Source organism: Aquila chrysaetos, chromosome 3 (genome assembly GCF_900496995.4).
Source record: "Aquila chrysaetos chrysaetos chromosome 3, bAquChr1.4, whole genome shotgun sequence".
Taxonomy (NCBI): domain Eukaryota; kingdom Metazoa; phylum Chordata; class Aves; order Accipitriformes; family Accipitridae; genus Aquila; species Aquila chrysaetos.
The window spans coordinates 6052062-6078150 of NC_044006.1; the positions used below are offsets into that span (position 1 = coordinate 6052062).

Sequence of the window (26089 nt, forward strand, 5' to 3'; positions counted from 1 at the left end):
AATGTACAGCATCCCTTGTATGGTAATTGCAATTTGAGTAGTGCTATTTATTCAGAATCACCATTTCACTATCATCTAATAAAAAACCTTTATTCTCTGATACAAAATGCATTTTAAATAAATAATAATCTTTCAACTCTGAGCTGCCGGTAGGATATCTTATATTAATGAAATTATAAATAGCAAGTGCCAGTTCTATGCCAGTTCCAACAGCACAGAAAAGAACACATTGTGAAAGAAAATGCACCAGGTTTTTGCCACCCAATTTTGTTGTTTATAAAGCAAGCGCTTGTGAGAAAGATAATTCTGATTTCCTAGTTCTTCAACTTAAACACAACTGTCATTTAAGCCTCTACTATTATTTCATCACACACCCAGAAAAGTATATGCAGGCACACATCCATGGTGACAAAAGATGTATGGCTGACTTATTTTCAGGTCTTGCTGTGGTGACTGTGTATCAAATACAGTAAAATTTTTGCATATGCAATTCTGAAAGCATCATCCATAGTTTCTCTTTAAAATAAGCCTGTTACCAAAGAACTAGTTTATCTGAAAACAACAGTCAAAAGACAAGATGGCTTCAGTTTTCGGAAAAATTTTAGTATATTAAGGAAGAATTGATATGCATACTAGTTTGCTAACATGAACCTTAGACCACCAAAAGCTTTACAAAAGACTATGCCAAGTGAAATTTGATTGAAGCACAGAAGACATCAAAATACACTTGCATCTTGTTTTAAAATTTTGGTTAAAAATAAACTGCATAACTTTTTATATACATTTAGAAACATCCCATTCTGCTCTGACTCGCACAGAAGCACAGGTCTAAGACTTTTATATAGAATGAAAATTGTCTTGACTTTTGCTGCATTTTTGAAGTGATTTAATTTTGTTTTGAAGTATTTCCCCAGTGTGTGCACTGAGTTTACTAACACTGTCCTGACCTTGGAGATGGTGTGATATTTTACAGTGTGCAGTGACATTTATGTCCCCAACTTGGCTCCAATAAATAGGTTAATTTCCGCAAATTAAATGCCAGGTTTGTAACATTACAAGGCAATTTAATAATTCTGTATCGGCCTTTTGGATTCACAGTTAGGGCATTTGACTGGGCAGTCCTTTGTCAGCTGCAAATCCACAACTTCTACACAATTTTTTCAGGTATAAAGGGTCAAACTAAAAGGGTTGGGAAAAGAAATAGTCAGGTTTATAGTTTCATATATTCTTCAATACCAAACCCCCAAATACATGGATCAATTAACAACTGACAGATTTATGCTAGAGGAATGAGTTAAAATTTTAGACAATACTCCTTACACATCCCAAATCAGGCTATATCAAAGTATCTCCTGAAGTAAAGGCTCCTTAAATGATGGAAAGTATAATAATAAACATTACTGTTAGTACAGAATTAATATTCAGACATTGGGAATAGGATTCAGAAATGTCCAACTGTAGATGCTGAACAAAGAATTTATTTTGGTTTTCAAAATCAAACCATGGCTTATATGGATTTGGATTTCACTTCATACAAACATCTACTGGATATTAGGTGCCAGTTTTGGTTCTTTAATATAACATTTTTTAAAAAACAGTGGTCTTGAATATCCCCTTTCATTTGGCCTAAATTCATGTAATTTTGTTGCTACTAAATTATGTATTAATCTTTACCATACCTGTTTATCTAAATCACACAAGAATAAGAGGATCTATACACAACCTTAAAATAAAATGAAGAACCATGTGATTAAAACAAAACAGATACAAACGTAGCCATGACAAGAAAGCACACTGATTTAAAATATTGTGCTTACAATTATCTTGCTTGTTCAAAGAACACTTTACACATGTTATAGTTAGTAGCTAAACTGCAATTTAGCCTAAATTTCCAGAGCCTGATTCCAAGTTATTCTTTATTCTGGTTTTTAAGTAATGTGTCTGAAGTTACTTCTGCTATGTATCCTTGTTCTTGGGTAATCTTTCCAAAGGATATGAGTCACTTCTCCATTATTTGTAAAGAATATGGAAAAAGTAAAATATTATTATTTTGTGGGCATTTGGAACTGGATGTAAAAAAAAATAGATGGGATGTTGATCATTGTGAGTCATTTCTTGGGAAGAAGAAAAGAACAAACACTAGCTGCTGACCTACTGCTATGAAAGCCAAGGACTTACTGCTGACTCAAGAAGTAGATATTGATAGCTGCAGAATACAAAGGAGATCTTGCAGCAGGATTAAAGAGGAAAGTCTTTCCTCTCTAAGTAATAAGGAGTTATAAGGAGCTGCCTGTGTTGATTTCTTCGAGGCTATTATTTGTTTGAACAATCTTCTAGTTTAAACACGTTAGCCAATTATAACTATGTTCTGCAAATAGTTGCTACAACTAAATGAGTCTCTCTCTGTGTTTCCAAAAGTCCTGGCAAATCTTCAGGTAAGTAATTAAGTGCAAGACCGAGCTCCATGGCTCTGAGGTAGCTACACCAGTAACTATCAGTGCAACCCCCTACTATTTTCGAGACTTTCACCAGTCCTGGTTGGTATAAATATTGGTATAAACAAAACTGAAGCAACATAAATACTTTGTAACACATCTGCATTCTGATCAACTAATTGAAAAAACCCTGTTTTGATACCAAAACTGATTTTTGAAAGTGACTTTGTGTCACTGTGGCCTTTGTATACTTTACTTAAACCAATCAAGCAGCTGCACTGGGAACTACTCAATTTCTTATGTGTGTAACTACACAAACTACCTGTAAAGCACGCACAACACAAAAGACAATGCATTTAATAATTATGACTTAACCGTACTTATGATTTGCCTGTTTTTTTCAAGCTGCAATGGACACACCATGATGAAGCCTGATAATTATCTTTTTTGCAGGTGTTTTTTGTTTCTTGTGTTTTGTTTTTTTAATTAGGAAAGCTTCTTTCCAAATGCAAGGATGCAGTTCCATGGCAGCTTGAGCCAGTTTAAGTCATGCCTGCTACTCTTCTCTGCCTCTTCTCATTCTCTTTCTGTACAAAAGAGATGTTTTTGTGCTAGCACAGGCACTTGAGCAACTCAGTAGTGGGCCAGTTCAGAGTGCTGATTGAAAACTAATTCTAAACACAGATTCCAATACTGGTAAGTGGTGAATTGGGAACAAGCAGCAGGGTAGGATTGTCAGGAACATGGCAGTCTGTATTTATGTTTGAAAAAGCTGCTGTGAAACTGAGTCTGAATGGAGGCTTTCATGGAGAAACAATTATAAAAATGTGCTCTCATTACAAAATGTGTTTTTTAAAGACTTCCAATAAATATTTTAAAATCATAGTCTTACTAATGCTAATAAAAGTAGTACCTGCTCTATGATCTTTATATGAGTTTATTAATTTTAAAGCATAAATGTTTAACAGTCCAACAGTCCAATGTAGAATGCTAACTTAGGGATGCAAATGGATCTATGTGCCTAGCTGTTATTTCTCAATGTCAGTCAGAGGGCTCACATGGCCACTTCAAATCCTTAAAAAAGGTACCTTTGCAGCTTTGGATTTGAAAACCACGTTCAAGTTCTAACCCTGGAACACCTGATCTCCAGCCAATAAATCCCTGGGTAGTCTTAGGTACTGGAGGAGATGGAATCACCTAGAATAAAAGTAACATGTAGAATTCAGTGATTAAAAGGTTTTTGATTGTAATTTCTGTCATGCAACATCCTCTCCTGTGCTGTAGTGTGGATGGAAATGAGAACTTATAAAAAATAGTGGTTTTAAATACAATCTGCTGAATTAATATCCTGAACACACACTGACATTAATGGAAGGAAATAAGAACTTCGAAAGATAGCCCAGTTGCGTGCAAGTTTGATTTATAATACAGGATAGTTTATAATTTAAAAACTCATTAGAATAATTTAGGTCCCATTCTATAGCAAGGCACAGGGAAAGAGAGAAGTAAAATGGCCAAATTCCAATGAAGTAACTAACTTTCATTTACCACCCTTCCAAAAAAAAAAAAAAAAGTCTTTTAATGCCTAAATTGGTATGTATAACAGGAAATCAAAAAGCAAAGTTATTCCTCAGTCGTGTATGTTAGCATACTTTTTTTTTTTTAAGTTTTGCTCAATACCTTTCTAAGGGCTTTACTGGCTTTACATTATGAGGAGAAGAATTTTATCTTCAGCTTTATCTTTTTTCCTTACATAATAATAATAATAATAATAATAATAATAATAATAATAATAATGATGTTTAAAACTAGTTAACTTCTCTAAACAGGAGAAATAGCATTTTATACTTGCTGCAATGTATTCAGTAGCAATGCAGCTATGGAATAATAGTTTTGTGGCCAAATGCTAAAGATATTACTGACCAAGCTGGCTTTTGCATCAAGAACTACTTATTCATTCCACCTTCTGTCTACTTTAAAAGATGGGTAAGCATCAAGTTAATCTGCAACTAATCTAGCTAAAAAGGAAACAAAACAAAAGCCAACAGTCTCTGTTCACTGACTGCTGTGCTTACTTTGGCTGAATCATCTCAATTGGGCACGTTATATCATTTTAGCATCTGGGGACTTAGTAGAGAAATACACAGCAAGAGAACAATGTTTCAGTTCTCTTGCCAGAGTTGCTTCACTTTGTTCTTTGGCCAAGATTAGAAAATGTTTATGATATTTAGGTGGAGCAGTTCCTCTGAAAAGATAATTTTTATGGCCAAAAGTGCCACCCACTGAGCAAGATAATGAAGGAAATCATGTCCCACTTATGATCTGGGGGAAGGGACTATGAAGAAGCAATTATTAATCTAACCTAGAGAGAAGAACAGATATGATCACTGTTACCATGAAGGTAAATGTGAAGAAGGACACATAGTTCTGAATGAAGACTTAAGAAACTTCGCTCTGAATATGTGAAGGGTGACCTAAATCACAGCTAACCCTTATCTTCCTTAGCAAATAAAGATTCTGAGGTGAAGTTGAAACTATGATCCCTGTTTTAGTATGCACCAGGCTGTACATGCTACTTTAGCAGCTGATAACTGTCTGCATGATTTGTTAACACACATACACCCTCACTGTGCTGAAGCAGAGGTAAACTTAACTGAAATTGGATGGTTGAGACAAAACTTAAGAATAAGTAGCACTAATGGCAGAAATGCTGGCATTTCATTTCTCTGCCACTCTTGGGCACTAGCTCTTAATTATTTTTTTTCAATTTAATCTCAGTAAAAGCTTTTACTACTTCCTCACCTTATCTCCACACCCTTGGAATCCTTTGAAAGAAAGCTAGTTCAGCAAGTAGGAATTTCTAATCTCTTTTGTTTCCTTAATCTTCTCTAAGTGGACTAACTTTCCTTTTTGTTAGCATATTCTGCTTCGCCTTTTATGAATGTGTTCCTCTCCCAATGTCACTGATTTAGCTGCCTGTATAGTTATCGTATTCATTGGTGATTCTGACACTGTATATTTATAAATCAAATCATCAGTCACATTCCACTCTCATTTCCAGCTGTTTGACAACTTTTAGACTCTGTATATGTGAGTATAAATCATGTAATGTAAAATCAAATAGTTATGAATTGGTTCATTAGAACTGGCTTCTTACTAATTTGTGCCACTAAAGAGGACAGTGGCATTGTACCTGCCAAAAAGACTGTCTTAAATAAAGCTACAAAAATGACTGCATCTTAACCAATAGTTAAAACTGGGAGTTAAAGTTATGAAAAGCCTTGAAGTAAGACATGTATATTTGAGCAATGAATGGTCAGCAGTCATAAATGGCTCTGTGAGCACTCTTCTGTACTAAACTGTACAGTTGACTGTTCTGTTACTAGATGTCACAGAGGAGTGCATGGGGGAGGTGCTTTACAGAAAGATGATTATGTACAGTGAAAGCTCTGTGAACTAGCAACCATATCCAACGGGCAGTTCCTTGTCTTAAATGAATGCTTTTAAAGCATTGCTCCGGTTGCAAATACAATTTACTTTGACCTTTAGTTAAAGGCCCACCTCTACAAGACAATTGATTTTTAGAGCTTGTGTGGTTTCTTAAGACAGATATTGCTGTATTGCAATTTTAAAATCTAATTTTCTAACCTTAATGTATTTTTCCACAGGTGTCACAGGTTGAACCTGCAGATGTTCTGGAAGCTGTATCTTGGGCTTTGTATTTTCTTTCTTCTCATCTTCAATCAACTAAAACCAAAACATCAACATTAAAAATTTGATTCTTTATCTTTTGAAATATGCTGTAATATCTGATATCTACACCATTCCCCTCATTGTTGCATCGGAACTCCCTGTTCTTCCCATCTAAAACACGACTACTTATTGTAGTGCTTTGGAAATTATTGTAATGTATTTTTTGGTTTCAGAAAGTGATGCAATTCTGAATTTCAAATGAAAGGCTAAATATTGCTGAGTGATTCCAACTCTCCTAACTACATCACTGGTCCAAAAAGGGCTAGAAATATATCTTACATATATCTTATATGACCACAAACCAAAGATTAATAAATGCTAAATATACATGTTCACCAATAGTAACAATGCATAGTTTGTCAACTTTTCAGCTGTAGATCTATTAGTACTGTGCAAAGGTGGTATGCATGACAGACTATAGTTATCAAGGATGGATGTTGAACCCTAGAGGACCAAAGTTTTCAAAGGTGCTAACTTGGATGCCTACAGGAATTTTCAAAAAATCCTAGAACAGATTAAGTACTTCTAGCCCCATGGAAAGTATATTTGTAACTATTCAGGGGCTGCATCAATCCTGTTCTTTAGTGATGAAATACTGTGATTCCACATGTAACATTATGTGCTACTATATTCTAATATCTAAACATCACTGAGAATAGACATCTCTCCAAATATTTTCATTTGTTGCAAATTCCCCCACTGAAAATTTAATTAGCTAGAACCTTTTCCCCTAGATTTTTAAACTACCATATGGATAGACAAAGGGGAAATATTTTCCTGTCAGTGTGCATCTAGTACTTGTTAACACTACTGGGAGTCATGTTTCTCAAGAGAAATATATCAGAATATGCATAGCATATAAATTACCACTTGCCATATTTCATTCAGAGGAAAACTGAAACTTTGAACCTATCTTAAAAGTAGTGCACTTGTTACCTCAGAACCTAGCTTAGTAAAGCATACTCAGTATTTTTCTAGTCTTCTGTGCTCACATAATTTTGTGTCCAGTTGAATTTGTGTACAAGTCAATTTCATGTATTGCTTATGTGCCATTCAATTTTACCTCCTCAAGAGGTGTTTTCAAGAATCCCCATTTGTGAGACCACCTTCTTGCAGCTTCTAGTTCGCTTTCAATGTATTTTTTCCTGAAAGAGAGAGAGAAATATTTAAGATGACTCTGAAAGCTTTCATTAAAAACCAATACCCAAACCCAGCTACTAATGTCACAAAGCACAGCACTTCAGCATGAATCTTTAGACCTTTGCTTCAAAACAGCAAGTTTATGTATGAGTTAGCAATTGTCTGACTTGGAGGTAATGGGGAAATATTTTCCATCGGTTGGAAATGAAACAGAACGTGTGAATGAAACAGTATTTCCTTGCAAACTATGTTTACGTTAGGAATTGGAGGAGGTCAAATTTGCCGACACATTTTTTGAAAAACATGAAAAGTAAGCACCAATATCCTTTCGTACATACTTTCATTTACGACTGACTGATGAAATGACCCTTCGTCCCCCCGCTCTGCCCCGGCCCTGGCCCTCCTCCCCGTTCCTCACACCCAGCAGGAAGATGGAGGGAAACGCTGGAGCCCACGGGCAACGCTTGGCCGCTGCGGGTCTGGCATGCGCCGCTTTGCCGGTCCAACTCGGGGCTGGGCCACCTGAGAGTATTAAAATTCTTGGGCTTTTTGCAGATGGCACTTCACAAACACACGTGAAGCGAACGTACGACCAAATCCCTTCAGCCTCCGCCCGCCTGAGAGTGGGCGCTGTGGGCGGAGCTGCCCGGCGGGGGTGCCTTGGGCGGGAGGGGAAGGAGGCGGCCGGAGAGCGGCAATAGAGGCCCGGGGCCGTCGGCTGTGAGGGGAGGGCCGGGGCCGTTACCAGCAGTTGTCCCGCGCTACGAAGTTGCACGGCTGCGCCAGGTCGGTGCGCCGCTGCGCCATGTCGCCCGGCGGGGCCGGGCCCTCGCGGCTTGGGCGTTGCCGGGCGACGGCAGCGGAGGCGGTGCCGGTTCCGGCGGCCGTTACAAAAGGGCGGGAAGGGCAGGCGCGCGCTCGTAGCCGTTGGCGCTGCCCTGCGCTCCCTGAGGGGACAGTTTTCGCTGGCGGCGGCCCCCCACACTGGCGAGTAACCCTCCTGCAGTGATACCATAACCGTGTCTCTCAAGGGAAAGGCTAAAACTGCCCATTCTGTGTTTTCTCTAGGTCTCTCGGGAAACCAGGGGAAGTGCACTCGATTTTGTCAGTAATTTTAGTGTTTGGGTTTTGGTTTTTTTTTTTTTTTTTTAAATGTTATTCAGCAGGAAAACATGTTTGGATTAAGCTGATAAAAAGCTGTTACCTTGCTTGAGGAATTAGCCGTGTTTCAGAGGAAGATGTGTTGTCTAAACTCTGTAACTGACTGATTAGCCAGGCTCCCCTTAGCAGAAAATAAACAGTGGGACACCTTTCTGGATACTGAGTTGTTAAGAGTCTATTTTAAACCCAGACAAGGGAGTTGTTCAACAGCCAAAAACTTGCAGTATTTTCAATTGTTTGTAATGGACATGAAAAAAGGTTGAAGGATGCTGGGTTTTTGGGGTTTTTTTTTCGGGTTTTTTTTGTGGGTTTTTTTTGTTTGTTTGTTTTTTGTTTTTTTTTTTTTTGTTTTTTTTTTTTTTTTTTTTTTTTTTTTTTTTTTTTTTTTACTCTGATAAGAATCAGCTCATCAATGTGTCCAAAGCTCAGACCATATGTGTTATGATGGGGGTTTGCTTCAGTTTCCTACTTTTTTAACCTGCATCTCCAGTTCCTAAGTCCTCTTGATATGCACCAAACTTATCTTTTGGTAATTGTAGTGGGAAATAACATTGGTCTTATGACATACAGTGTCTTTCTGATCTCTTTTTTTTCTGGTAGATATTGTTCTTTACAAACTACATGCTAATATTAGAAGTTCTGAGAAAGACCTCAACATACTTTATGGGTTATATGTGAGAACCCAGAAAATATTTACAGCTTGTAAAAAGTTCACTGTGTTCCAATATATTAATATTTTTGGCTTTCCATCAATTTTTTGGTAATTTTATTTTCTTGCTCTTGCTTTATAAAACATTTCAACAATGAATGTAGCCAACTGGCTCTTTGCCCTTATGGGTTTAAATAGTTCCCTGACCCCTTTCTTTTTGTCTGGAAACTGGCTTGTGCAAACACACTGTAAATAGTTCATGTGACTTTTTCACACCATTGGACAGTTACTATCCTTATTATAAAATAAACGCAGAAAGGTTTTGACCTAAGCTGAGTGGTTTATAGGTAGTGTGTTTGAATGCTTACTTGCTAGCTTTTTATTTGGGTTTGGTTTTTTTTTTTATAGAGCAAAGGATCTAAAGGCCTTAAATATTTGAGTATGAGAAGACTGTATATACATTTATTAGTCATTTTAGTACTAAGAACCTCTGAGTAAAAGGAGGGAAAAAAACCCTCCTGTAGTCCTAAAATAGCGATTAATACTGCTCTTCTGGGTCTCTAAAAATCATTAAACTCTCAACAAATAGAATATTTCACTTACATGCCATTTCTTGATTCTCTAATTGATAATTAGACTAGCAATTAAATCAGCTGGGTCTCTTATCACACCCATAAATGCTTACTCATTGTCCTACTTTATTAACTCCTGCTGCTTAGTCACATTTATCTCAGGAGCCCTCTTATTACAGCCTTGATGCTTTCTGTGAAAAAAAGTAATTTGTTAATGAAAACAATCAAATTCATAGTTTACTATGTGTCAGTATTTAAACTGCAGTAGCATTTGTCAAGAGAGAATGAAACTTCTTGTACTAACATTGTGAAACCAGGACTTTAAAATGTTCAGTCTTTCTCTTTTTGTACTTAACTGAATTTTTGAGATGAAGGAATGCAGTAAATGAGTAGTTAGTTTTAGGTCTTATTAGGTTCTTATAAGCACAGGACAACATTAGAATTGCACTTGCACTATGAGAAAAGAAGTGAAATAGGATTTTAATGAGCTAATAACTATACTGAATGACTTAGGAGTATAGGTCCATTGAGATTCAAAAGTCATTTGCTGAAAGTCTGCATCTTGTAGCTACATACAACAGCATTTGTCATCATATGACAAATGCTGAAGTAGATACTACATCACTCAAGATGTACGTTTAAATAGAATCAAGTCTAAGTACTTGGTGCTTCCAAGCAACATTTGGATCTTCTAAGATGAGTAAATTCTAACCTGGACATGGCCATAAATGCTGAAATCCTAATGCTAATGCTTCCTGTCTTTTTCTGGTTAGGAATTATCCAATTATTTAGGTGCTCAGTAGTGCTGCTGTTGATCGAGTGGCCATTCTTCGAGAACTCACAACTGTTCTTCAAGAATTTACAAGCTGTATATAACTCAAGAGTTGCAGATTAGTATCTTGAGTTTCAGATATCCTTTCACCTGCGTAAGGCATCATGCTACCACTGGGGAAGCAGTTTCAGTCTTGTGTTTTTTACAGACCCTGTACTCCCTTCTCCCAGCAGATAGTAAAAGTGCTTTTGGTGCTATGTTCTGATGCAGGCTGGGGTACTGATATGGATTAAAACTAACCAAGTGGAAAACAAGATGCTTTAACCCAAATACAGTTTTCTGTGTATCTGTACAAATGCTTCCACCAGCACATGATGGGGCAATGCACGAGAGTTTGGAGGAGGGCAGTGCTGGATGATAATGCTAGGTCGGACTTTTTACAAAGCTACAGCCTTAGGATGTTGTGTTGACACAAATACAGGTGGTATCACTCTGTGAAATAGGTCAGGGAACCAAACTGACTTAAATAGACTCTGCACAAATAAAAAGTCAGATCACTGTTTTAATCTGTTTCACAGAACAGCTCCACAAGCAGTTGTGCTTCTGCAATCAAGGCAGCAGAGAGAAAGGAGACAGGAAAAGGTGATGTGTGAGCCGAAATGAACAACCCAGGGTAGGTGGATATCTTAAACCTTTACTGCTGCAAAAGACTTTGTCTAATGCAATTATGGCTTTGTTAATATCATTCACGGTCTTCAAGATTTAAGTTAATTTTTGGTTCCTGGAAATCTCATGTGTCCACCCTGATATGAAAATGTTAAAGCTTTTTGTATTGCTTGTTTATGGAGAAAAGTGTCCAAATTGGCACACAATAGCTTTCTCAATGATAATCTTTGAAATTACTCGAAAGGAACAAACCTGTTCTCTTTTGGGCTCTATGTAAGTATTTGTAAGTGCTGTTTATGAGCATGTCCCCTCCTGCTGAATATGGTGAGATTTGATTCTAGATGGTACTTGTGCTCCAGTGCTAAAGATGCAGGTATAAAATGCCATATGCTTTACAGTACTCTAGATGAGCTATTCTGTAAATTTCAGCTTCAGGTACAAGGCCAGACCTAGATCATGTCCCTAATTCCAGCATTGTGTTATCAACTAACACAGGTTTTATTGTACTTAATGTTCTTGCCAGTAGAGACTAGACTCTTCTGCCTTTCATCAGAGAATGGGTAGGGAAATTAAAGAAAAAGCTTATTTTTTGTTGTAAAGGGTATTTTGAGTGGTTTTATATTTGCTAGTTCTTAGGCCATAAGTTATTATTTTATATTATTCATCACAGAATCACAATTAGATTTAAATCCTTGATCTCTTATGAAGAGCTCTGCATTGTTCAGGTTGGACATTTACCACCCCCCCCCCCCCCCCCAAAAAAAAAAAAAAAAAAAAAGAGAGATGAGAATCCTCTCTGAGAAGTATGGGGTGATGTAAAAGAACTATTGCTGTTTTACTGTCCAACATACATGCAAGGAAAGTGTAGGCAGAGCTGGCTTGGGTCACTAGAGCACATAATACTGTGGTTGGGCAGGACAGTCCCTGAGAAACTAATCTGCTTGGCTGGACTTAGAGGAGGTCTTAGCCATGTAAGGACTGTCTCAGCTTTTGGTAGACCCAGGTGTGTAGCAGCATAAAAGTGCTTGGGAGAATTCATCCAACTCTGTCCTCATCCCATGTTGTAACAGTGTACATTATGATAAAGTGTAGTAACTGCCATAGTCAATGAGAAAGCAACAATGCAAATGAAAAAGTATGACTATTTTTCACCTTTGTGATCTAAAAGCTTCCAAGTAGAGAAGCTTTTGTCACTAAATGAAGCTTTGAATTGTGTACTTGTTTTCTGAACACTTTTGAAACAAACTAGCAACTCTAAAGGTCTGGTGTAACACACTTTCTTATGAAGAGTTGGACTTTATAGACAGTAATTCTTCACGGGAACAGCTATAGCACAGGGGGCTGTGCAACTTCTATTGCATTGTGTCCTGCTGGAATAGATGTTTGTAAATGCTGTTTTCTATCTGAGCAGTTCAGACAGTGCAATGTAATACATGTGCCGTGAACAGCACACACTAGTGATTTGGGAAATTGTCCCAGAGCTGTCTTGCCAACTAGTATGTGATCAATAAGTCCCATACATTCCTGCTGTGCTACAGCTTTTGCTGGATGTCTGGCAGCTCTGTAAAGGCAACTGTCAGTGCTCTGACTAGGCTGTTTGATGGCTGGAAAAGTAGAACAAATGCTCTGCACTGATGGGAGACAATAGCAGTGAGGGATGGGAGAATGCTAATGTCCCTAAGGAAACCCAGTGGTGTATACCAGTCCATGTTCCCTGGTTTTGTTTCTGAAGGCGTGCACTTCACACTGTAAGCACTGCCATCTTCACATCTAAAAACTTGAAAAGCAGCTTCGTTATTTTCTTTCAGCTACACTGAGCTTGCTTCTTCCCCTCCAATGTCAGCAATGTCAGAACCTCTGAAAATAATGCTGTTTGAGGTGTTTATGTATCGATTTGTGTATCCATGCTTAGGCTTTTGCATTGAAAATGTTTACCAAAAAATATTAATTAGTACTGGCAGTTCTGTGCTTGCTGCTCCATGGTTTGCAATATTAGGTGTGGAAGTCTAATAGAGGAGATTGTAAACATAACTTCAGTGTCTTTTGCTAATGTTTCTAAATAGTATTTCAAATGTAGGCAGCCTGAGTGGTAGACTGCTTTGTTATGATTACTGTGATTTAAGTAAACAAAGTCCCATTGACACTATAGGCTCTGGCTTCATTCCAAAAAAACCTGCTAAAGTCTATCACATCAAGAATATGTTAATTGGAGTTCCTGAATTTCCATTTACAAAAGGAACCCAATGGCCTGGTTAGAACCATTACATGTTGTAGCAAAATTTAGAACTGTCATCTTATTGTGGCTGTAATTACACAGTGACTTTTGAACAGTGAGTGGTATGTCTGTTTTCCCAACAATAATATGTTTTCATTTCTCTCCATAAAATGGCACTTAACAGCTACAGCTTTATTCAGATTTCTGTGCTCGAAGTGTATGAACAATCTTAATTGAATTTAGATACCATTCCGTAATTCCTGGAGTTTTATTTGGTTTTGAGCAGATACATTGCTTTTCAAACTAAGGATTTACATGAGATACTTCTTTACATTACACCTGGTGGATACACTTATATTTGTATTGTACCTGGTGGAATAAGTATGCATGCCCTCCAAATAAAATTATTTCTGCTTTGTCACTTTCAAATTGGAGGACATGTTTGCCTTAATAGGCATTGTCACTGAGCACTGTTCCACAGATCTGGTTGCAGAGAGCTTGCAGAATGCTGCCTTATTGCAATTTCAAAGACCATGGAACATGGCCACCACTTCTAGCCTGCTCAGTGTAAAAAATTCTTGTAATTGCCAATGTGCAACACTTACCAGAATTCTCCTGCTGATAGATGCTGGAGTACCTAGGCACAGTATGAATTAAAGATGAAGGACAAAGGACCTAATTTTGAATTTTGTTACACTATATAAACTGAAATCAAACTCTTCAGGGTCTTTGAAACTATTTTTTGTTTCAATACAGTGCATGTTTCAAATCAGAAAGCGTTGCCTTTTTTCCTTTTGCATGAAAGGCAGGGGGTCTAGGACATTTTAATAGCTTCCATATCCTACTCTGCAAATATATTATTGCAGCACAATAGTTTCTTTGCATGAGAATTGCTTAAATGATTCAAAATGGATTGAAAAATATATTTCAAGTTTTAATTTTATGCACAGAACATTAATGAGCAGTGCCCCTTAGAGACTTGCTGTCAGTTTAACATATTCACAATAATCTCAACACAGATGTTATTCCATCTAAATCCTTTTAGAGGGAAGAAACTAGTAATTTTTCCTTGGAGAATGTCAGAAAATATGTTATTGTTGAAATTACATTTTGATCCCAGAATGCTATGTAAAATATCATTGCTAGGAAGAATAAGTAGCACATTGTTTCTGAGGTAAAATGCATCTGAAACTTTTTTGAGCCTCCTGTAAATTTTAAAACAAGTGAACATTTTGTTAGTCCCATGCAATTTTGCTTCCCTTGAGGGTGATTGTAGGCAATGATGGATATCAGCATCTAATTGTATTCCAGTTTAAGAGAGTATTTGTTATTAGTTCAGATTTCTCTATTTGCAGCTGTAATGTGATGTAGTTATTGTCTCTTTCAGACACATTTCCCTGTGCATTCTCCGAGCACATGCATTAAAATACTTGCTAGCAAGAAAGTACATACTTACAATAACAGGGTTTTTTTTGTTGGAAAATACTTAAAGTACTCTTTCTGCTTTGTGTTCTGTGATATGTCTGTGTTTTGTTTTTTTCTGTTTGGTGCACTCATGTTGTACTCTGCTTGCTTAGTCTTAACCTGGATACAGCTCTGACAGTAAAGTTACGTGGTGCTATAAAAGTAGTAAGGTTGTAAATACATTGTAAATATTATGTTGCTCAATATTAGAGGAACTCCTTCTATTCCACTTAATCTTAACCGAGGTTGATCTTCAGTGAAGATCAACTACTAGTGTAACTAGTGCCCTGTATAGACCCCAGCCATATGTAGGTGGTGCATAGGTAAAGTGAAAGAGCATATTTAGGAAAGTGTTGGATGACTCAAAGCAACAGTTCTGCAGTTTTCCCAGGTTCTAAGAACTCTTCTAGGACTGCATAAATACAAGAATAATACTTATAGTTGTTGATAGTGGAGTACATAATGCATCATCAGTTCTATGCAAAGATAGCTAGTTAGAATATATTCCATCAGATTTTTCAGAAGTCTTTTGGAGGAAGGGGGTGAAAGATGGGAGGACAGTTCATTCCTTACAAGCAGAAGGAGAATTACCAGTTCCAGTCAAAGAAGTGTTTCAACCCCTTTTTGGGAGAGAACTGCAGCTCACACAGCCATTTTGTGGGGACTATTGACAGTAATAAAGGTTGCAGTTATGTAACACGTAAAGTGAGATCTCAGTTTCAAGGCTGAACGCTATTTTATGAGCCTTGATGCACTAAATGGCAGGGCATGATGACTTGCTGAAACTTCAGGATAGTGTGATGGAATATCCTTTATGAAAATGTATTTATTTAGTGAAAGCAGATATCTTGATGTGAAATACCTGTTAATTTCTCCACTCTGCTATTAAGAAAGCTAAAGGGAAAATGACTTAATACGATTATACAAAATAGCTGCAAAAATGTAAGCAAACACAAGTCAGATAAGGTTTCCAAATAAAACTGCTGGGTTTAAATAGAATATATGTTATTTAAAGTTAAAAATGAATCAGAATCTAATTCAAATATAAATTACCTTTATATAATCCTACCACTAAATTTTTCAAACTACTAATGGATTTTTTGTTTGAACTTGTAAATGTAAAATTTTGACATGTATTTAAATATTAATAGAAACTTGTTCTAGGTAGACAATTATATTCTTTTGCATTTTTAAAGACCAAGGAACATAATAATTTGCCTACTCTTGTAGCAGATTGGTTTAAGTGCGTATTAATGACAGTAAAGGTATATATCACTTGCTTTGAGCTCACTTTATAGTGGTTGATAGATTGCCTCTATTGGTAACACTTACTTCATCTTTTGTTTCCATGCATTTTTGTGGTGTTGAAAAGATTTGTACATCTTAGATGGGAATGAATGAAGTACCTGGAAGTTCTGGATATATAGTAAATATTTCTAAACAAATATGAAGATATTTCTACTCTTTAAATCTTTTTTTTTTTTTTTTGTATCAGTGAAATCTATAAAAATTCCCAGAATTACTTAAATTCTTTCTTTTAAGTCAAGGAGATAGTTATTAAAAAAAACCAAAACAACAACAAAACAACAAACCAAAACAACCAAGTCATAAGAAGTGGAAAATGGCAAACATTGGAATGTTTTTCTCTTTTTCTTAACGACCTCTCAGTAAATAATTTTAAAACTATCAACAAAACATGCTTAAATAATTACTGACATTATTAAACCCATAAGTAGTTAGGAAACTGTAATCAGAAAAAGTAAAACACCAACTGGATGTATACTCAACATTTCTAATAGAAAAGTATTAAAATAATATCTTGGCATTCAGAAGGATTTTAAGACTATTGAATGTGTTGTAAGTGATAAAATTACATCCGTAAACATTGAAATAATTCTAATATGCAAAATTTTTTTTATATCTTTGTTTCTGTAGGCAGATCATAATCTTATGTAAAATGTGTGACTTGCAAGAAGAGTTCAAGTTCCTGGGGCCTCCTGATCATGCCTGTTGTTCTCAGTGTGGTTTAAATAAATCTGTAGGTTTTCTGGCTTTTGACTGTAGTGGGAGAGCAATGGCATGGTTGTCTGCAAATACCACTGATGCTACCAGAATGGAATATCATGTTTAGTAAATGATACGGGTCTCTCATCCCTCTTTTTTTCTTGCTGGCTTTCATTAATCAGTGAACAGTTCTAATGTCTCCCATGCTTCCTGGAATTCTAGTGATTCTGAAAGATATTTTGCTGCTCTCATATCCTTTATATTTGCCTCACGTCTGCAAGATTTATTTGCACTCACAGCAGCTAGTAATGCTGTCTGAAGGACAGAGGTTTTGGTATGTCCAGGACTGCACTGAGGCATCTTGATTTCTGGGGCAGGATACAGAATTGCTCCCCTGCTGGAGGGTGGGCCCCAGACAGGGAGAGTCTAGTTTTGGCATTGCAATGGTATTAGACTGTAGTCTCATACTGGGTCCATTTCACATGTTGAAGCATGATCATCTGCTACTTGGCAAACACTTCTCAATCTATCCTGTTTAAATTTTTGGGAATGTCGTAGTTCCATATGCTGACTTAATCTAAATCTTCCCTAAAAAATTGCACTTCTTAACTCGCAGGAACTAAAAATCCTATAGATTTGATAGACTAATTGAGAGTAATTTCTCTACCAAAAATCACTGAGCCTGTTTTATGAAATTAAAACACTTTTGTTCTAGCCTCTAAATCTATAAAACATTAATTTAAACTGACCATCATTTTCAGTGTTTTAACAATATGAATTTAAGTAGCCAATCTTCTGCTGTGTTTTTACGTTACACATGTAAAAAGCCTCATATAGGTTCAGTCTGATATAAAAAGTTCAAGTATAATCTCCTGCAGCATGTAAACCTGTATAGTTCGTAATGAGGGAATATTTATCCTGGGTAGAGCGCCTGTATGAGACCTCCATACTGCCTGAGTTCAGCTTGATTTATGTAGGACAAAGCAGCCTTTTGGCCTTGAGCTAACCTTTTCAGATGGCAAACTAAGGACCTAAGAAAAAATTTAATGCTATGTATTGCTGTCTGTGGAACTGCCTGTGATAGGACATGTTTCATCCTATAGAATTAAAATGTTGTAATCCATCGGCTAAATTTGCTACTCCATTGGCTAATACAGGAGTAGGAATTGCCTGTACCCTGCTGTATTACATTGTCTGTCTTTACTGCTTCCTTGTCAGATTTTGACCCACAGTGTAGCTTCAAGAAGTAAAGCTGGTATCTGGTTTGTTTCAGTGCATTTTAACCACTTCTGTTGGGCTGATGGGATTTTTATCACATTACATAAAGTTAAATTTTACAATATATACACTTATGAAAGAAAGTGTTTCTTTGTCTATCTACTAATAAACCTACTGAATTCTTCTTTTGCTCTGGGAGCAGGGCATAGTTTGAGCAGCTTAAATGATGGAAAAGAAAATAGCTTTTCCCCATAATATTACAAATGATTTATCTATCAGGTACAGCAGGCTCAGTTTAAACTCCCAAAAGAAAGCATTGGAAGCAAAATTGTGTTTAAATTCCCTTGGAAAAGGGTCAATTGTCCCTGTGCTGTGAGGTCTTTCCAGAGAGAAGACTAGTATCTTATGCTGAGAAGGCAGTAAATTTTTGCACTGTTTTGGTCCCAGACACCAAAAGGTGATTTCTTCTGTGCCTAAGGAAAATGTTTTCCTTCTCATGGTAAAAATGTCTAAGTCATTTTCCCACAGCTAGCCACAACTTCAGTAGCTCTGCAAGGTCAGCTTCCTGAAATCTTCTGTTTTCCCCTCTAATCACTACAGCTATGTCTGAATCTCTACTACTAAGCTTGAAGGGTTCCTGCTGCTTGTAGTATATGGATGGATACTCATATTAAGGAGATAGATGCTCACAGAAATAATTATTATGACTTCTTCACTATGTACTTTTAAGCCTTACTGTCCAGAAAAAGTTTAGTCTTGTGGCAGGATGTTTCCTCCAAAAGCATGATGATATTATTTATCATTACTCAAGGAAATTAAAAGGCCCTTTCTAGCTATGTGAAATGGCCATGTACAGCCCAAAAAATGCTGTTGTGTTTCTGCATTGTGCAAGGTAGGAGGTGTCTTTAGCAATCTTACTGCTGATAAAAACTGTAGACTGGTCTGTGATCGTCTATGGAATGATGTGCTGTGAAAGATGCTTGTCTTTTCAAGAAATATTCTCAATATTAATGTCTGGAAGGCTCTTAGGATAAGCCCCTGCCTGGAGAATGAAATTCTGTTCCTCTGTAGAACACAAAGAGAAAGAAATGCATTTAGCAGCAATCTGTTGGTGGTTTTTGTTTTGTTTTGTTTTTTAATAGTAGCTGTGAGAAGTCATGAGATTTAAAATATTTACAGTGTCATACTTACAAAATATGATGAACCTAGACATTCTTAGTTGCATTCAAAAGGCTCAGTATTTAGACATATGCTCTATAGGTAATGTTGCCATAGTGAAGAATGGTTGTACAGTGACTGTAGTAGGAAAAATAATGCATAAATCAATTTATTATTGATACTGGGAAAATACAGGATGTTGGTATTGAATGTAGGTTAGGATTTTGCTGCTTTTGTTTATCATGAAAGTAAAAAGTATTTTTTTCTTTACAAATTTGGAAAAAGGCCTATTGTTATCAATTACTTTATTCAAGGTTTGGCAGCTTGCTTTGATCAGATTTGCTGTTCCTTATGTAAACTGCACCTTTAAACATAACTTGAACTTGTTCTTTCCTGTAAGGAAAATGAGTGTTTAACTAGGTGCTGTAACAAGATATATGCAGTAAAAAGACAAATGATGAAGCATCTTAATGTAGCTATAAACTTTGGTTTAACAGATCTTTGACTAACTCAGGTTATGACATAAAATTTAACACATGTATACTCCAATTCAATGAAAACCTCTTTCAGTAGCATGCTAAATAGTACCCACTCATGCAGGCTTTCCCATTAAAGTAATTATGGGGGAGGGGGGAATTACAAGAACAGAAAGAAAGTTTACTTTTCCTCTTTATAGTGAAAACAAATGTGTTTTTCTCCAGAATCTGCCAAGCCTGTGTTTTAATGATTTAACAGATGGAGTTGGCACATGTGAACCTGGAAGATGCATCTGTCTGATTTTTCCAGTCTGAGGATTTTTTAACTGCATTAATGGCACAGACGATGGTAAAATATCACCTCCCCAGGCTGCTTTGCTCTCCTAACACATAATGTCTTTTAAGGAAAAAAAAGTGATAGGAGACTGGGGTGAGGAAAAGGCCAGAGAAATGAGGATTTGAAAAGTTTAATATTTTCTGTCTTCACTGCATTAGGCTTTTATGCCTTTCACTTTGAATTTCATGTCTGTATGGTGTGGAAACAGAAATTCTATCCAGGCAGCATTATCTGTGATCTCAGGGTTCTGTTAATTAATTGCTCTAAATAAACACCATTTCAATAAGGATAACAACCACTAGTGTTTTGTCCTTTGTAATTTAAATGACTGAGTGTTGCATTTCCAATTTGATAATTTTACTTTTTTTGTTAGTACTTGCAAAGGTTCTGCTTATGTATAACTTCAGATTTAGCAATCTCATTTAGTCACTTGTATTGTTCATTCAAGCACGTATGCAGATGCTTAACTGTTTCAATTGTTTGGAATGAGGGCCCTAATTTGAATTTTGTTATTTTAGATTGGAATCCTTAGCACTCACCTGGACTTTCTACTGAAACCAATGATATGGCTATGTGTGTAAAGATCCTGAAGACTACTGGTTAAATGCCGCAGTAGTGCATAGGAGTGGACTAAATCACAGGCTCTTTCTACTTCTGCTTCTATCTGCTTCTTATCTTTATAAGAATGTCCCTCTTCTAAGGGATGTGTTGTCCAAGGGCCAGATCAATACTCGCTCACGTAAGCTATCCACCTGGTTGCACTAACACTACAGATAAGTGCTTGCTAGGATATGGAAGGGCTCCTCATTCTGTTTCTAAACAAAAATGGTGTAATAAAATGAAATTAATCTGCAGTGGGCTGTGAACTGTCCAGTACTTGCTTTAACAGCACCATACTTTTTGGTTCACTTCAGCTTTACTTTACTACTGCTGCGAAAGAAGATGTAAGGAGGAACAACTGTCATTGTTAATGAAATTAGCACAGATTTTCTGTCTGACATAACTGAAAAAAAAAATTAAAATAACAATGAGAAGGGCAGCAAAACTATTGCAAATGCTCTAGAGCTTTTTTCCTGGAGGAAAAGGTCTAGTCATACAGCTGTACATCAGAAATGACTGCATAGTCATGTGCTTCACTTATGTGTGGAATCAAAGATAGATACACAGATAACACAATAGGATTTACTAATTGGTCTCATGGGAGAGAGTACCTCTGCCTATGAACTTTGCCTTGCCAATGTTGTTAGATGATTATGGCTAAAAGAACAATACCACAAATGTACAGTTACATGTGTTTGCACTTCAGAAAATCTATTCAAAGTTGATGCAGATGGCCCACCTGCACTTCCTGGTAAAATGTGAACTCTGATCACATGAGGGATGTGGAGCCATATGATTCTACAGCTGTCTTGTCTGCTTTCTTCCATCTTCTCTGTAGTACTCCAGTCTTGATGCCACAGACCTGTTTGAGACTCTTAAATTGTTGAGACATATTTTTAAGTAAACTTATTCATTGAGACTGCTTCTCCATTTCCTGGTGTTTTGTATAGCTTACCTTGCATCATTTTACGTGTCTAAAAATGAGATATGTAGAACTGTGAACTATCGGTACGTTCCACTTGCTCTAGGCTGTCAACCATCACAGGATTCACCACCCTTTGGAGGTACCTGTTTCATTTGACGATGACAGCTTAGGCAGCCAGCTTCAAATAAATTCATAGCTTCTGGTTGAAGTTAGGTGTGCTTAACACTACTTTTGCTATCTATCATGTAAAGTAAGTACATAAATAGGATGATTTCAAAATGCCTTTGCACAGTTATAAAAAAAGACTTGAGCCCATGTAGAATCACACACACTTATTTCATTAGTCTTATCCTGATTCACGTAGATAGAAACAGAGTGTCTTTTTTTTTAGTGAACCAAAGAGCCCTAAGAAACTTCTTTCTACAGAAGCACTCAAGTCCCAGAAAGAAGGTGCCAATTTTCTGTAAACCTAGGGCACTGAAAAATATCATTGCATTAACCATAGCAAATATCACTAGAACTGTTTGTTTTCTTAATGCCCTTTTGTATTTTAACAAATGGCTGTAATAATTTTCTTCACAGTTTAAAGGTTTGATTAATTGCTTCTTTGTGTTCTTTCTTCAGAAGAAAACGTATTATTGATATCCCCTGGTATGAGTGACATATGGGTTCTAGCTGAAATGATAGAACGTCCTTTAATTTAACAAAACAAAAATATGCTTGGCGCTCTGTTCTTCTTTGCTACTATTCCAGCCAAATTTAATTTGCAGGAGTGACGTGGCATTTTTGTCATTGGCTATGGTGGTAGTACTTAATCTGAATGAGATTCTTCTTGTTTGTGAGGTGCGGTCCACAGGATACTAGCGATAATGAGAAAGGTGACATTTCTCTTGCGCTGCTCTCTTCTGTCAAAGTTTTTAATGTTGCAGCTCAAGTCAGCCAACAAGTAGAAAAGGATGGAAATACCCTAAAACGTGAAAATACCCTAAACCAAATGAGTTTTTTCCTTCTGTTCTGTGTTTTTCCTTTCAAGTTTTCTGGTAGGTATCTTTCTTCTAAAAATTCTAGGGTTTTTTTAAAGATCATGTTACAAAACACTCTTAAGGTAAAAACTGTGCCTTGATTGCCTTGAAATGCAGCAATGGAAATTATATGCTCTTTAGGATTCAAGCCAGTTAATAAACTGGATGATTCCAAAGCACTTACAGATGCTTTACCACATGTGAGAAGACATCCACTAAGACATCCATTTCAACCCAAAACCTTCCCTCAACACATTGAACCCTATTATGAATGAACATGGTACTCTTTGGTTTATATCATGCTAACTGTTTATTCTTTGTGTGCTTGCCACAGCACTATTAATCATGGGTGAATGTTTTAGGAATCTTTTGAGTGACATGTACATTTTACCTCTCCAACAAATTGCAAGTGTGTTGCAAGTTCAGGAGTTTTTACTAGCTTTTAATTCCTTCTTCCATTATTTTTTTCTGGACAATGATAGGCAGCATACTTTATTCATTAGAATAGAATGAAAGAGTCAAAATGTGCCTTCTCCTTAAAGGTAATGCTCACTCAAAGTCCATTCCCTACCAAGCTAGCTGTAATCACTCAAACTCTGGTTACAGTAGCAGTTGCAGTGCTGGTTACTGAACAGGTCTATATCTTCATAGGCACTAGGCATTTTGATCTACTTTACTATTGTCTCCATTATGATACTAAGGAACTAAAAAGCATATGTAACTGACTTGCTGAGCAGTCTTTTTTTCTTATTGTCAAGACTTGATTTGAAAGGCTAGGTATACCAGAAACACTGAATTTATAAGACAGAATGAAAGAACAGACACAAATGTGAGAAACATTTGATGAACAACTTCCAAATAAATGCCATGGAATGAAAACATTACAGAACTTGGAATTTTTGTATTAGCTAATTCCATCATCCATGGAAGACAATAAGACTTTCTATTGACAAATCCATAAGTATCTTCTGCATCTTACATAGTAGATCAGCTGTAGCTTTCTACTGTGTAACTGAGATTAATTCCATCCTTCAGAGAAAAGTATGTCTCCATTATCGAGGGATGTTCTCATTTAAAAATACTAACTGCACCATGCAAGCAAAGTATAGAATGTACGCATTTAATGTCCAGTCTAAGAAAGATGGAGTTAAAAACTGTGTAGAATACAGGTGGCTGCCTCCTAACCCTAAATTGTCTTGTTTGGAACTTATAAGCATAATGTGTGAATGCCTGCAAGCTGTTGTGCTCAATGCCATTAATTCCTAGAAAATAAATGAAAGCTAATATTGAATGTACCATAAAAAAAAATAATGAGAATATTTTTATACTGGTAATCATGATTATTGGTAGCTCTGACAATCAGAAGTTCTTTGCATGTTTTTTCCTCTACCTGTGTCCTGTATAAGGAGAGGCTACACTGCCAATTTTAAGGAACTTCTGAGAGACTGTGATTCTGTAGTGGTGTATGTGTGCATATGTTGGTGGCGGTTGTTGTTGAGAAACCGTTTGTACTGAAGCATGGATTTAGGTTTTTTTTTAGTAATTTGTTTATTATTTTTTCAAAGGAATAGAACAATTTGTGCAGAAAAAGAAAAGGTTAGTCAGTGTGCAAATATAACCACCAGCTTCCACAATCTTATAAACCTCCAGTTATTTAACAAACCAATTAGAGTGATGACTTGGCAAAACCAAGTTTAAAGTAAGATTATGCTCCATATATAGCCCACACTTACAGGATTTTTTTTTTAAATAGCTTACATCAGTTTTAAAGTAATCTGTGATTCAAGAATTAAAATATAAAAAGTAATAAAAATTCTTAAAACAGGAAAGATCAGAAAAAACCCCAGAGTTCTAGATGAATTTTCTTCCTATGCCCAGTTTCAAATTTATGATAGAATTAGGCTTAATTTAGTCTCTCAGACAGCAATTCTTCTGTGTAATCTGGAAAGAAAAGAATACGTCTAGAGAGAAGAGAGTGTTCTCTATTTGCCATCTAAGTTTATCTGGAAATAATGACTAGATTCTTTGGAGGGTTTCTGATCTGTTCAAAGTGATTGTCTACAGGGGGAAGTTAGAGCATGCTAAGCAGGGAAATCGTGCTGAACAGGGCCTTAACTTCTCAGTCTTGTCCTTTTTATTTTCCAGTGACCAGACATATCCTTTGAAAACTGCAAAAACAGTGACATAACTGGATAGTATTATTCAGACCTTCACATACAGGCCAAATGAACGCTGCTTTCTAGAAATCTAGACTTGTTGCTAAACTTCTCCTTTGTTAGCTAAGCATATTCTATAGTGTTGGAGTTAACTGAATACCCATTTACCAATCCCTCTATGTGCACCTCCCTCCAGATGGTTCTGCTCGCATAACCACCTTTTGCCTTTCTCTACCGGGAACCTGCATTGCTTTTTTCCAGCCTTACTAAACTGGCCTTTAAGGGAGTTTCTTAGCAGTTCACAGTGAATATCCTTGGTAAGTCTTGCTTACGTCCTGTAGCACCTACAGTCCCAATCTGTTATGGATGCCACTAGCAAAGCATGACACTGTATTTTCTGTCCTAAAGCAAATCATTAGAAATCCATATGCAAGGTAAGCTCACCAAATAATAAACCCTGCAGTGGATGTTGCAAATCTGTTCCATGCACAGACAGGAAATTAACTTTGAAAATGAAGTGCTTGCAAACTAGGGAAGTAATATATAAAGACAAGTTACAAAAGCACTTCCAAAAGTTTCTTTGCTATTTGTCTCTATTCCCCACTATAATGTGGAAATTTAGAAAGTGCACAAGTCCGTCCCCCCCCTCCCTCCCCCCCAAGTTTTCTTTTGCTTTGCATCTCTTCACATTTGGATTCCATGGGTCTAGCTCAGGGAACCTAAGATCTCTTTGGAGCTTAGACAGCGAATTGCTATATTAGTCTGGTTAAATTATTTAAGGTTTTGTTTCTCTCTTATAGAGAGAGGGTATAACAATACTTCCTTACTTCTGTGTTGTTTATCTAGTACCTTCTTAGGTATTCAGGACAGGAACTCAATCTGTGTTTTATAAAATCTAAGACACAAGGAATCTGGTTTCAGGGGGACATCTAGGTGTTACTGCATAGTACTGATAATCAATAACAAAAAAACCAGGCACACAATTTCCCAATCCTCACACTCCCTACAACTGGAGTGTCTGTAGTTTATTATTCTAGCAGCCAGGTTAGTGACCCACAGCAGCTTACCCCAGTTCAAAGATTTTTGTTGTCTGATTTGGCAGAGTGGACCAGGTAATCAGGAAAACACTTGCTAATCCTCAGAATGTTGGATATTTTTCTGTCATAGGAAATGAGGTTTTCTTTTAAATAGTGTGGTAGTTACAGTTGAAAACTGTTGTCTGTGATAGCTTTGAGAATTGACACCAATGCAAGATAAACTTAGCTTGCATCAATATTTATAAAAGTATATTAAAACACAGGCATTATGACTGGAAATTCCCTATGGCAGCTTACATAGGATGCTAGTGGAAGAACATAAAAAGGCC

The 26089-nt window shown here is 36.6% G+C and overlaps 1 protein-coding gene across 1 annotated transcript; it reads right to left on the bottom strand.

Moving 5' to 3' along the window:
• Window positions 1-3452: 3452 nt before the first annotated feature.
• On the bottom strand, window positions 3453-8135 carry C3H20orf85 (chromosome 3 C20orf85 homolog). Its single transcript, XM_030007674.2, has 4 exons — window positions 8074-8135; window positions 7252-7333; window positions 6084-6182; window positions 3453-3632 (listed from the first exon to the last, which is right to left on the bottom strand). Exons 1-4 carry the CDS (start codon window positions 8133-8135, stop codon window positions 3477-3479), a joined length of 399 nt encoding a protein of 132 aa, XP_029863534.2. The 3' UTR covers window positions 3453-3476.
• Window positions 8136-26089: the final 17954 nt, after the last annotated feature.